We start from the raw sequence: 11,240 nt of genomic DNA, 5'->3' as shown, positions 1-11,240 counted from the left end.
TCTGCCTTTCTGCTCATCTCCCCTTCTTCCTTTCCCCTCCATAACCCACTAAATAAATGTCCATCCTCACTCTGTATGGTGTGCCTATCCAAGTTTCTATCTTTCTCCTGCCTGTATGACTCCCTGCCCAGGACCAGCTGTCTTTGGAAACCTGCAGCTTGGTCTTGTGACATGCCTATCTATCTGTCCCTCCTCGTGATCTCACGCACCGTCCCTGCCTGGGACTGGCTGCTCAGGGGATCTGCTGCTTGCTGCCTGCAGCCACTTGGGGGATCCGCAGCATGTTTTATCAACCCATTACAATAGCCACTTGAGGTGGAAGACAGGAGGTACTACAAGGGGTGGCAGGGGTGTCACAGGGCATTCCTCACAACAGGGTGCAGAAGAGGCCCAGACCCAGTGGCAGCAGGATGCTCCCTGGCAGGGTCCTGAACACAGCGCCAGGTGCTCTGTTGCAGAGATTCCCTGAGCAGCATACTCTGGTGATCCTGGCCTGAATTCCTTTGTTCACTTCCCACTCATACACACTGTTGGAGTTGGGGCATGTGACAGCGCAGGCTTTGCTGATCTGTGTTCTGCTCCTTGTTCCTGCAGAAGAAAAGAGACCGCATGTGCTTCTAGAACCCCGAGGCTAGACAGAGTGGGGGGAAGCTTCTAAAATGGATGGCTGGGTCTGGCCCTGCTGGGCCACCTTCTGTTGTCCTTTCTCAGACACTGCCCACACAGTGATAGGAGCTCTGCTACCCAGAGTCACCACCAACCTGGGGTACAGCAAAGAGGTGGGGGCTCTCTTCAGCAGCCCTAGGTGGCCCAGGAGGCGGAGTAAAGGGTGCAAAGTCGAAAAGAACTGGTCGCCAAAGAGTACATTGGTGGCACAAAATTTAGGATGACCAAGGATTCTCTAGCGTGGAGTCTGTGGCCTTCTTGGAAGCCTTTGGCCCTGAACAGTCCTCCCTAGTGGGCACATCAGGTCTTCTCAGGACAGGTAGCACCCAAAAGGGAATCCTCTGAGCCCACGCCCTGCACAGAACGTCAGAGGTTACCTTTTGGCTCAAGAGCAATGGAACAAAAAGCTGGGGGGTGGGGCACCCAGGCGAGGATTCAGGACTGGAAGAGAAAGTTGGAGAAAGGTGCAGAAGTAGTTCCTCAGCTTCCAAATTGTCACTACACAAATCCCTGAGCTGTAAGGAGAGAAAGAGACTGCCGGGCAGGGCTGCTGCTGATAAGAACAGGGACCGTGCCCTGGGGAACCTGTGGCCCTTCTTGGGAAAACCCCACTTGGGACCAATGACTTTCACTGGATTTAACTACAAAGGAGGAAACACAGTAGGAAGAGGCAGCCCGAGGCAGTTTCAGTGCCTGAGGATCCTACTGCAAAGGACAGTTTATCACCCTTTCCCCCCACCCAGGCACATGCTGTACAACTCCTTCAGGGCTTGTTTTAGGCCAGCATAAGCCATTATTCTCAGGAAGCCAGGAACCTGGAGATGCTTAAACTTAATGAATTACTCTGCAGTCAGCCAGGCTCAAGACTTTCACCTCAAGAGAGGAGGCAGCTCTGAGGCTTCTGCATGGTCCCAGGGAACTAGATCGAGGTCGGTGCAGCTACTACCTCCACCGTGAGCTCAACACAGGTCTGTCTGATCATTTCTGGTTTCTGGACATTTTCATATTTTTGCCTTCTCATGGTGATGGAAAAGTAATGTGTTGGCTCTCGTTCCTTCATCTTCTCTAAGACTGATCTTACCTAAGGTCCCACTGCTTTCACGACCCCATGATGCCCCCATGAGAGTGGGCGGCCTTGGTAAATCTGTCCCTGGTTGACGAGCTCTGTTTTTGCACACCTGTTCATTTGGGAATTCAAGGCATCAGAGCCTTTGTCCCAGGGTGAGTTCTTGAAAGAGTGACACGCGAACAGATATGCAATTGGGAGAGAAAAAGGAACGGGCAAATTCCAGACCACACCTTCCAGTATAGGTCAGCACCTAAAGGAGGCATTGGGGCTGCAGGTGTGGGGTGGGGGCCCAGTCTCGCCACTGGCTCTGGAGCCTTCCAGGCCCAAGGAAGGACTCACTTGAGTAAATTAACACCTCGTTGCTCAGGCAGACTTTTTCCTCTGGTTTGCACATCCTGGGCCTACACATGCGGGGCTCGTGGACCTTGAAGCACTGGAAGCAGCTCAGGTTTCTGGCTGTGGTCAAGAATGTGAGTTGGTGGGTGGGCAGCGCAGGCTGGACCCCACTCCCATTCCATCCCCCTCCAGCCCTGTCCATTCCTTACCTGACACCCTAGTCGCCGAGTCTTGGGCAAGCTCCACTGACACCAGGGACGCCCAGAGCGCCAGGAGTAGCCAGGTCATGTCTCCGTGCTTTCTCCACACCCTCGCGGCCGTTGTCCTGTCGGGATCCCTCACAGCCCAGTAGGTGCCCTGCTCTTGACTGTGGCGCATGGGGGAGGAGCTGGAGCACCGGCTGGCTGAAGTCTGCGTTCCCTCCTCGAGGGCTGCCGGGGGTGGGGGTGGGGGTGGGGATGGCTGCACCTTGAGAGGATGGAGGGACAGCTAACCGCGTGAAGAGGGGCGGGTTCCTCTGTGACCCCACCACTACCTTGGAGTCGTTGCCGAATCTAGTCCCAGACTCAGGGCCCAGGAGGCAGCCCGCAGTTCCTGAGCCCTAATAGAACTTTGACAGATCTGGTGTGGTCCAGGAAGTTGGAGGCAGAGTTGAGATTGGAGTCTTCAAGTCGGGGGAGGGTTTGGGTGGGAGGCACACGTTTGGGGAGGCAGGTGATTTGGATAATCAGAAATTGTGGGTAGGGCAAAGAATTGACAGCAGCAGAGCCCTGAAGCAGCAATGAAGAAGAAAAAGAGCCAGAGGCTAAATCGGGAGGGGTGGGGGGAGCCGGGTAAACAGACTGCAGTTTCACAGTTCTTTGTTCTTTTGGGCTCCAGATGGCTTTCTTCTGAGTGAGTGGGGCCCGGCCTGGGAGGCCAGAGGTGGGAGAGGAAGGGAGGAAATTGGGACGAAGCTTGGGCACCCTACACCAGGTTCCAAAGACTTTGGATGCTGAAGGACTTCAGGTCCCACCGCCCAGCCTGGTGATGTGCAGGCTCCAAGGGTCTTGCCGCAGGCATACCTTTGAGCAGATGAGGCGGATGGCCGGAGCATCGCCTTTGGGTTCTCAGACCACAGCACCTGCTCTGTTGCTTCCTAGACTCTTCTGCCAGCACGTAAGTCTGTGATGTGACCCAGTCCTGTCTATGGGGTTTGTAAATGTCCTGCGTATTTTGAGGGGTGATGCCATTCAAGGCTGTTTCCCCTTCCCCATCAGTTCAGGGACGGGGTAACGCCCCTGCCTCCAACCTATCTTCCCATTATCAAAACCTTTTTTTCTTCTCAGAGTAAAACAAAGTGAACTGTGTCCTCTGAGTTATTGAAGCCGGAAGGGATGTCACCAGGCTCCTGAGGAAGCAACCTGGAGCCTCCAAGTCAGTTGAAGGGGATGTGTATGTTTGGGAGGCGGGGGAGACAGTTTTTCCACTGGAGACATCAGTACACTTCTGTGTCTTCGCCTTAGTATCAGCCGTATTTGCAGACCTGTGGACCCTCCCCATTTGCCATCATGAAATGTTGCATTAGTCTGGAGACCCAACCCAGTACCTCCTACGCCTCTTTCCCAGGCCTGTCTCTCAAAACTATCTCCCTGAAGGCCAAACACCCTACCGGGAGCCGGGAGCAGGTATCTTTCCAAGCCTGTCAGCTCATTCTTTATCCCCTGTCCCTTCTTTCCCTTTGCGGTCTCCTCCGTTCTTCTCTATTCCTTTTAACCACTTAACAAATGTGGTGGTTTGGATGGGAAAGGCCCCATAATATGATGGGCGGAACTGTCTGGGAAGGTGTGGTTTTGTTGTGTGTGGGAAGGTGTCATTGAGGGTGGGCTTTGAAGTTTCAAAAATCCACCTCATTCCCAGGTAGCTCTCTCTGCCTCGTGCTGGTGGATCAAATTTAAGCTCTCAGCGACTGCTCGGGCTCCACCCCTACCTGCCTGCTCCCCTCCTCCGAACGGTGGTACCCATGGACTCTAACCCTCTGAAGCTGTAAATCCCCAAATAAATTCTTCCATGCAGTGCCTTGGTCAAGGTCTCACCACAGCAGTAGAAAAATAACTAAGAGAACAGATATTTATGGGACTGAAGAGATGGCTCAGCAGTAATTATGAGGGACAGAGTTTGGAGTCCATCACTATCTAAGCTGGACATCTCATAAATGCTTGCGACTTCTGAAGGATCCAATCCCCTCTTCTTCATACAAAGGTGTACAGCTGCCCACACATGAATCCACACACAACAAATCTTATTTATTTATTTATTTTATTTATTTTTGTTGAGCTCTACATTTTTCTCTGCTCCCCTCCCTGCCTCTCCCCTCCCCTTCTCTGCTCTCCTGAGGTTCCCATGTTCCCAATTTACTCAGGAGATCTCACAACAAATCTTTAAAGTACATTCTTAAAGCATGTGTTTGTTGAATATTGGAATCCACGTACATCTCTGAATGGTGACGACCAATGGCAAGGAAGACTTGGTTCCTCATCTTCCAGGTGCAGCTCTGATGGTGCCCAGTATAACTCAAAGGACTCATCCAGGGGACACAGTGAGAGAGGTATTCATGGGCAGTGCTGCTATCACACAAACACATATTCGTGCCACCTACTAAAAGGTGCTTTGCTGAGGGGACCACATTCCCTGTTCTCATCTAACACAGCTTGCTCGTGGTTACAGGCCAGCTGAGGTTTCCTCTGCTGGGGACTCAGGGGGCCAGCAGGTGGCCATGAGCAGATGTGGGACGTGAGCCCTTCATGGCTTTTACAGTTTGCCTCAGGATTCCTGGTTTAAGAAATGATGAAGATCATTAGATATTTTCCTACCCAACTCTCCTGGAAAACCCCAGGCTTCCTGGAGAGCCAGGCATTCTTATTAAGGCTTTAACTAACCATCTTAGGATGAGGTCTCAGGCTACACCCACAATGGACACGGAAGAAAAGGTCACTGAGCTTTGTGTGTGTGTGTGTGTGTGTGTGGTGTGGGAAGTCCTTCGGTATATGTGTTGCTTTTATTAGTTAATGAATAAAAAATCTGTCTTGGGCCTGCTTAGGGCAGAATAGAGGTGAGCGGGGTCGGGGTGGGGGACTAAACTAAATCCTGAGAGAAAGGAGGCAGAGCCAGGGAGGAGGCGTCGCTGCTGGGAACTGATGAGTTGGAAACTTGCTGGTATACCACGAGCCTCATGGTAAAATATAAAATAATAGAAATGAGTTAAATTAATATGTAAAAGCTAGCCAATAAGAAGCTAGAGCTAATAAGCCAATCCGTGATTTAATTAATACAGTTTCTATGTGGTTATTTCAGGTCTGGGCAGCCGGGAATGAACAAGCGGCCTCCTACAACATGGGTGTGTGCACCCTTACATGCGCCTGCCCACGCATATGCGTGCACACGCACCATTGCATGTGGAGGCCACAGGCCAACCTTGAGTGTCATTCCTTAGGAACCTCTATCTTGATTGTTGAGATGAACTCTCTTGTTGGGACCTGGGACTTGCAGGTTCAGCTAGACTGACTGGCCAGCAAGCCCCAGGGATCCTCAGTCTCTGCACTCCAGGGCTGCGATTATGAGCACATACTACCAAGGCTGGTTCTATATGTGAATGCTGAGGCTCAAACTAGGGTCTTTATGCCTGCATGGCAAACACTTTATGAACTGACCCGCCTTACCTGCTGGTGTGTGTATTTGTATATGTGTGTGTGTGTGTGTGTGTGTGTGTGTGTGTGTATCTGTGTGTTGGCTGCTGTTCTGGAAGTGGAGCCCAGAGCCTCACACACTCTAGAGAAGCACTCTGCCATTGAGCCACTTCCCCAAGCCCTGTCTTCCTTGGGGTGCAGAGGCAGGCCTCAGACTCAATCCTTCTGCCTCAGCTTCCCAGCAGTGATATTATGGGCATGCATTACCCCATGGTGGCCCAGTCATTGTTTTGACCTTGAAAGTCACTGTCCAACATGCAGAACATTGGCTCTGAAGACACTGTGATGGAGCCCGAGTGGTACAGAGTGGGGAGGAAATTCTTTCTTCTTGAAGTCTGTCTAGATCCTGGCCATAAGAGCTGCATGTCCCAGAAGCCTCTGGTTCAGGATCACCCAGGTGACAGGCAGAAAGTCAAAACCACACGGCTCCACCAGGTAATCTCCTGGTGATCACCCTGAACCTCTCTGCTGCTTGCAGTGGTGACGGAGCAGTGTGCTCAGTGAGGCCCTAGCCATGACTCCCTTCTAGGGACAACTGTACTTGGGTGAACCTAAGAAGATAAAAGAGTGGGAAGAGAAATCCCAATAAGGTTAAGACATACATTTGAACAGAGGAACTAAGTCAGATGTGTTTTGAGATGAACACATGCATTTGTGTTTGTATTTTAAATATACAAATAAACAATAGGTTATGGGTCTTTTCAATTTTGTTATTTTACGTTTATTGTATAGCTTATAAATGTATGGTATTTACATTTACATCATAATCAAGTTAATACGCTGTCAATCTATCACTCAAGTTTAAAAGTTTATGTATGCTTAAGTTACATATACTCTTTTTTTCTTCATTGTTTTGGTTTGTTGATTGTAAAGTTCTGCTCCTGTAGTGCGGTACCTGCACTACAGGACGGTTAGCCCTACTGTTACGGTTCGCGAGTCTCTGGACAAGGGGCTGAAGATTGAAACACACAGAGACAGAGACAAGCAAAGAGACAGGACACAGGTCATCCTTGGTACAAGAATGCCAAGTTTATTGTGCTCAGGGGAAGCTTATATAGGGCTCTGGCCACACCCCAGCTCTCGGGATCTTTCAGCTGCAGACTCACCAGCCGTGCAGACTCGCGCATGTGCGCACTCTTGTGAGTTTTCATAATAGTGCCATGGCCTTCTGTGGTGCTGGGACAGCTAGGTAACAGGCAACAGCTGGGTAACAACTGGGTAATCAGGTGTCATTTGCCTTGAACACTACTGGGGTGGGGTAAGGTGGGGTTGGTCGGGGAATCAACCCAAATGCGTCCCCAGTTGTACCTCAAGAGCTAAACAGTAACCTCGGGACACATTCTGCCGCTTTTAAGGCAGAAAGCTGATTCTACTCCTTCAGAACATTTAGCTTTCGTGTTTGTTTGCTCTCCATAAAGCGCTCCACAAAGAAAGCCACACAGAGTCAGCCCCAAAGCACCTGCCTGCACTCCTCTAGACGCTAAGCTGGTTGTCATGCTGATTTCTGCCTCCCGGGATGCTCCAGTCCACAGCTGAATTTGGGATAGAAGCCGGGTGCCCTCTACCCTTAAACAGGCACTTAGGCCTTGCTCCTTCTACCCCAGGCCCACCTGTACTCCGGTACTCAGTACCTTCCTGCTTTGTTTAGAGAGACAATCTTCAGGGCTCTCAGTTCCTCTTTACCTGGCGTACCCAAGCCTTCTGTTCCCCACGTCTCACGGTCAGTGCATCCCCCCTGGGGCAAACCCACTGTGTTCAGCCACAAAACTACAGTTGGTAGAAAGCTGGAAAACTCCAAGGATTTAGCTTTGGCGGTGGTGTCTTACACCGAGCACAATCGATTTAAGAACAAAACCTTAAGCTGGGTGTGGCTGGGCTGGCCTCTCAGCACTGGGGAAAATGAGGCAGGAAGAACACGAGTTTGAGGCCAGCCTGGACTGGAGAAAGTAACTCAGCAAGGAAGAACACTTGCTGTTCAAACAGGAGTACACATATTCATAACCCCTGTGCCCATGGAAAAGCCTGGCCTTCCCATCCCTCCATAGGAAACGTTAAGCTTATTACACAGCCACTCCTCATTCCTCCCCACCCTCTGACAAGCTTCTCCCTATCTCCAACGTTCACCTGTTCCGGATACTTTGTGTAAGCAGAGCCAGGAAGTGCACATCTTCTGTGTCTGGCTTCTTTCTCTTACTCTAGGGTGCATCCCGAGAGTCACCCAGCCAGCACTTTGTTCCTTTGTGCAACAGAATCGTATTACATTGTAGCATGACTTCGGGTGACTTAGCCTTCCTGAAGGGTGGTCTCTTGCCCAGGTGATTGACAAGCCCAATGGGTTAACTCTCAAGCGAGGAAGGGAAGACACAACAGTACAAACTGTTCTAATCTTTGCAGCAACCCTAAGTCCTCTCTCTTCCCAAGGCCAGGGGTATTGAAGTCTTTCCCCAAGGCCTTAAGGAGTGGCAAACCGGGCATCTACCAGGAAATAGAAGTGGGGAAATTGAAGGAAAGTTCCAGGAAAGTAGCTGCACCTTGCACCCGGCCCTCTACAAAGCTGGTAATTGGGCAGAAAGAACTTCTTCCATAGGGCAGAGGTTGAAACGTTGCAGGTTCAGAGCTTAATCACAGTTTAGCTTAGAATATCCTTATGACCCCCAAATAGCCATTCCTTGCCCACTTCTCTGTCCGATCTAACACCCTGTGACTAACATAAACAAAACTACCTTCCTGCAATGGCTATGAGTCATTAAATAGCACCTGAAGCCTATAGTTGGGGTTTCCTGAATTTACTGTAGCCTCGTAGTTTCCCATTATGTTTAAAAAGGACTTTCTTTGTTCTGTTACTGTAAAAACTTCACAGAATATTGACACAGGGAACTTGGAGTAACCTAAGGCATTCTTCTCAGACCATCATCATTCCTATTTGGCTTCAGAATAAACTATCTTTTATCTGCTTTGAGGTGAGAGCTGAGTTTTTGTGTCAATAGGTCCAAAGCTTCCATAGTCTCCAGGGTCACTGTATTGTGTTATGGATGGTCCACCAGAGGCGACCATTCAAACACAATGTATAGTCAATTCAAAGTCTTCATTCCAGATGTCTGGGACCACACCCAAGAGTTCAGGGACCTTGGTGCATCCCCAAGTCTCTAGAACACTGAGATTTTGAAGGCAGAAACCATATCCTGGCGTCTCAGCCACAGGTGTCTTTGCAGAGTAAGTAGCTTGAAGCAAACAGTTTTAACAGAAGCTAAAATAAGCGGTTAGCTGGGGGGGGGGGGTCTGCACAAGCAGACAGTTTTAACAAAGACTAAGATAAATTAGCTAGAACATCCTGGCCTTAGGTTCCTTGATGGAGGAAGGTCATTGGTTAAAAAATAAAGAAAATGCTTGGCCCTGATAGCTTAGAACATAGGTGGGTGGAGTAAACAGAACAGAATGCTGGGAGGAAGAGGAAGTGAGGTAAGATGCCTTAGACAGACGCCATGCAGCTCTCTCCCCGGCAGACGCGATGCAGCCAGCTACCAGGTCAGACATGCTGAATCTTTCCTGGTAAGCGCACCTCATGGTGCTACAAAGATTATTAGAAATGGGTTAAGAGGCTGAAACTAATGGGCCAGGTAATGTTTAAAAGAATACAGTTTCCGTGTAATTATTTCGGGTAAAGCTAGCCCGGTGGCGGGAAGCAGTCTGCCGCTCCTATTACAACAGTTCCTAAAATAGAATTGGATTTTTCTATGAGATTTTTCACCAAGCAGATCAGATTCTAGTTAAACCTGGACCAGCCTCAGCAAGAGTACAAGATGGAGGAACCTCTGCACTGTCTTGCCCCATTACACAGATGGATAGAGATGCTAGGCCAGTGTTGTGAGAACCAAACTGGACTTTTTTTTTTTAAATATTTATTTATTATGTGTACAATATTCTGTCTGTGTGTATGTCTGCAGGCCCGAAGAGGGCACCAGACCTCATTACAGATGGTTGTGAGCCACCATGTGGTTGCGGGGAATTGAACTCAGGACCTTTGGAAGAACAGGCAATGCTCTTAACCACTGAACCATCTCTCCAGCCCCTCCCCCCCCCGGACTGGTTTTTGTAAAGCTCTAACCTACATAAATAAAAACAAAAGGAGTATATGAGTACAGCCATGGGGCTGTGCAGGGAGGGAGTCTGGTGCTTATGGTTGGTAATGGACCACCACAAAGCACTGCCCGTTATTTACAGGAAAGATGTGCCAGCAAGGAGCTGGGACTGTGCCCAAGCGTGATCAGAAGCTAAGCCCCTTGGGCAGATACCAGGGGGGGGTGCCCATGTCAGAATGGGTTGCATTCGCTGCCAGAAATATGGACCTAGGCTTTTGGCACCATTCCTTTGCTCAAAATTTTCTCACTGTAGGTAGGATTGGGAGAAGTAGGGTAAAGGGGGTTTCCCAACTTATGCAAGGGAGATCAAAGGTTCCAACTGAGCAGGGTCCATGGTCTGTATTGCCACTGGAGATCATGCTGAGGTCTGTGACACATGCTGACACTGGAGACCATGTGGATATCTGAAGCCCATGCTGCCGTCAGACTTTTCTTTGGGCCACCAGCTCACAAATAATGACACGGATACTTATTATTAATTATGAAAGCTCAGCCTTAACTTGGGTTTGTTCCTAACTAGTTTTTGTAATGTAAATTAACCCGTATTTTTAAATCTACATTATTCCATGTGGTTTGTTACCTCATTTTCATCCTGTCTCCTTCATGTCTGGCTGGTGACTCCCCGAGTGCCTAAATTCCTTCTCTTCTTCCTTTCTCTCCCCAGAAATTCCACCTATCCTCACCTGCCTAGCTGTTGGCCATTCAGGATTTATTACACTAATCACAGCAACACGTCTTCACAAAGCATACAAATATTCTGCATCATTTCCCCATTTTGTCTAAATAAAAGAGGAAAGGATTGTAACTCTAACACAATAAAACTATATACAATAATTAGGTAAGGATTACATTTACAATATCCACTCTATCTATATTTGGCAAATTTGGAGAAAATACTCTATTATTTATCCTATCTTGGCTAGTCCAAAGTTTTGTACCTAATTTATTTACTATCCTGACTTGTATTACTAACACAAAACTATTTTTTAGACCCCCAAAACATTTTCTTAGATAAACAACTTAAGCTTTTATGTCTCTCAACCTTTATAAACTTTACATCTCTTTTGTAAGTTTTCTTTTTTAGTTTGGTAACAAAGAAACTGGTATAACTGTCTAGTCTTCAACCTCAGAGACCCGAGAAGGATATATTACCTGAGTAAACAACAAGTATAGAGCAAAAAACTTCCAAAACTATAGAAATGACAAAGGTGCCTGGGAAGTCACCGAAGGTTCCTCTGCAACATTGGGACATCCATCTTCAGCCTACAGGCCTAGAATATCTGACAGACCTTTCTATGAAGCAAG

General features: G+C 48.7%; 2 protein-coding genes across 2 annotated transcripts in view; one reads left to right on the top strand and one right to left on the bottom strand.

The window, feature by feature from the left end:
* Positions 1–367: 367 nt before the first annotated feature.
* Positions 368–2,359, bottom strand: Ly6l (lymphocyte antigen 6 family member L). The gene is made up of 3 exons (XM_026782513.1): positions 2,281–2,359; positions 2,075–2,191; positions 368–588 (listed from the first exon to the last, which is right to left on the bottom strand). The coding sequence occupies exons 1-3, from the start codon at positions 2,357–2,359 to the stop codon at positions 368–370; spliced, it is 417 nt and encodes a 138-aa protein (XP_026638314.1).
* A 6,970-nt stretch (positions 2,360–9,329) lies between these two features.
* Positions 9,330–11,240, top strand: part of LOC101984659 (lymphocyte antigen 6A-2/6E-1-like) — a 24,389-nt gene continuing 22,478 nt past the window's right edge. Inside the window, exon 1 of the mRNA XM_026782748.1 lies at positions 9,330–9,345. The gene's annotated coding sequence lies outside the window, so the exon portion shown is untranslated. The remainder of the gene's footprint in view (positions 9,346–11,240) is intronic.

Source organism: Microtus ochrogaster, chromosome 15 (assembly GCF_000317375.1).
Source record: "Microtus ochrogaster isolate Prairie Vole_2 chromosome 15, MicOch1.0, whole genome shotgun sequence".
NCBI lineage: Eukaryota > Metazoa > Chordata > Mammalia > Rodentia > Cricetidae > Microtus > Microtus ochrogaster.
The sequence above is the reverse complement of the archived record's forward strand: the minus strand, read 5'-3'. Positions and strand labels throughout refer to the sequence as shown.

What these genes read in the sequence shown, in the direction of transcription:
- Ly6l (XM_026782513.1), bottom strand. Translation starts at nt 2,359, where the DNA reads ATGACCTGGCTACTCCTGGCGCTCTGGGCGTCCCTGGTGTCAGTGGAG. An exon ending in CTCGGCGACTAGGGTGTCAG is followed by an intron (nt 2,192 to 2,280) that starts GTAAGGAATGGA and finishes TCTTGACCACAG; the next exon opens with CCAGAAACCTGAGCTGCTTC. An exon ending in CGAGGTGTTAATTTACTCAA is followed by an intron (nt 589 to 2,074) that starts GTGAGTCCTTCC and finishes TTTCTTCTGCAG; the next exon opens with GAACAAGGAGCAGAACACAG.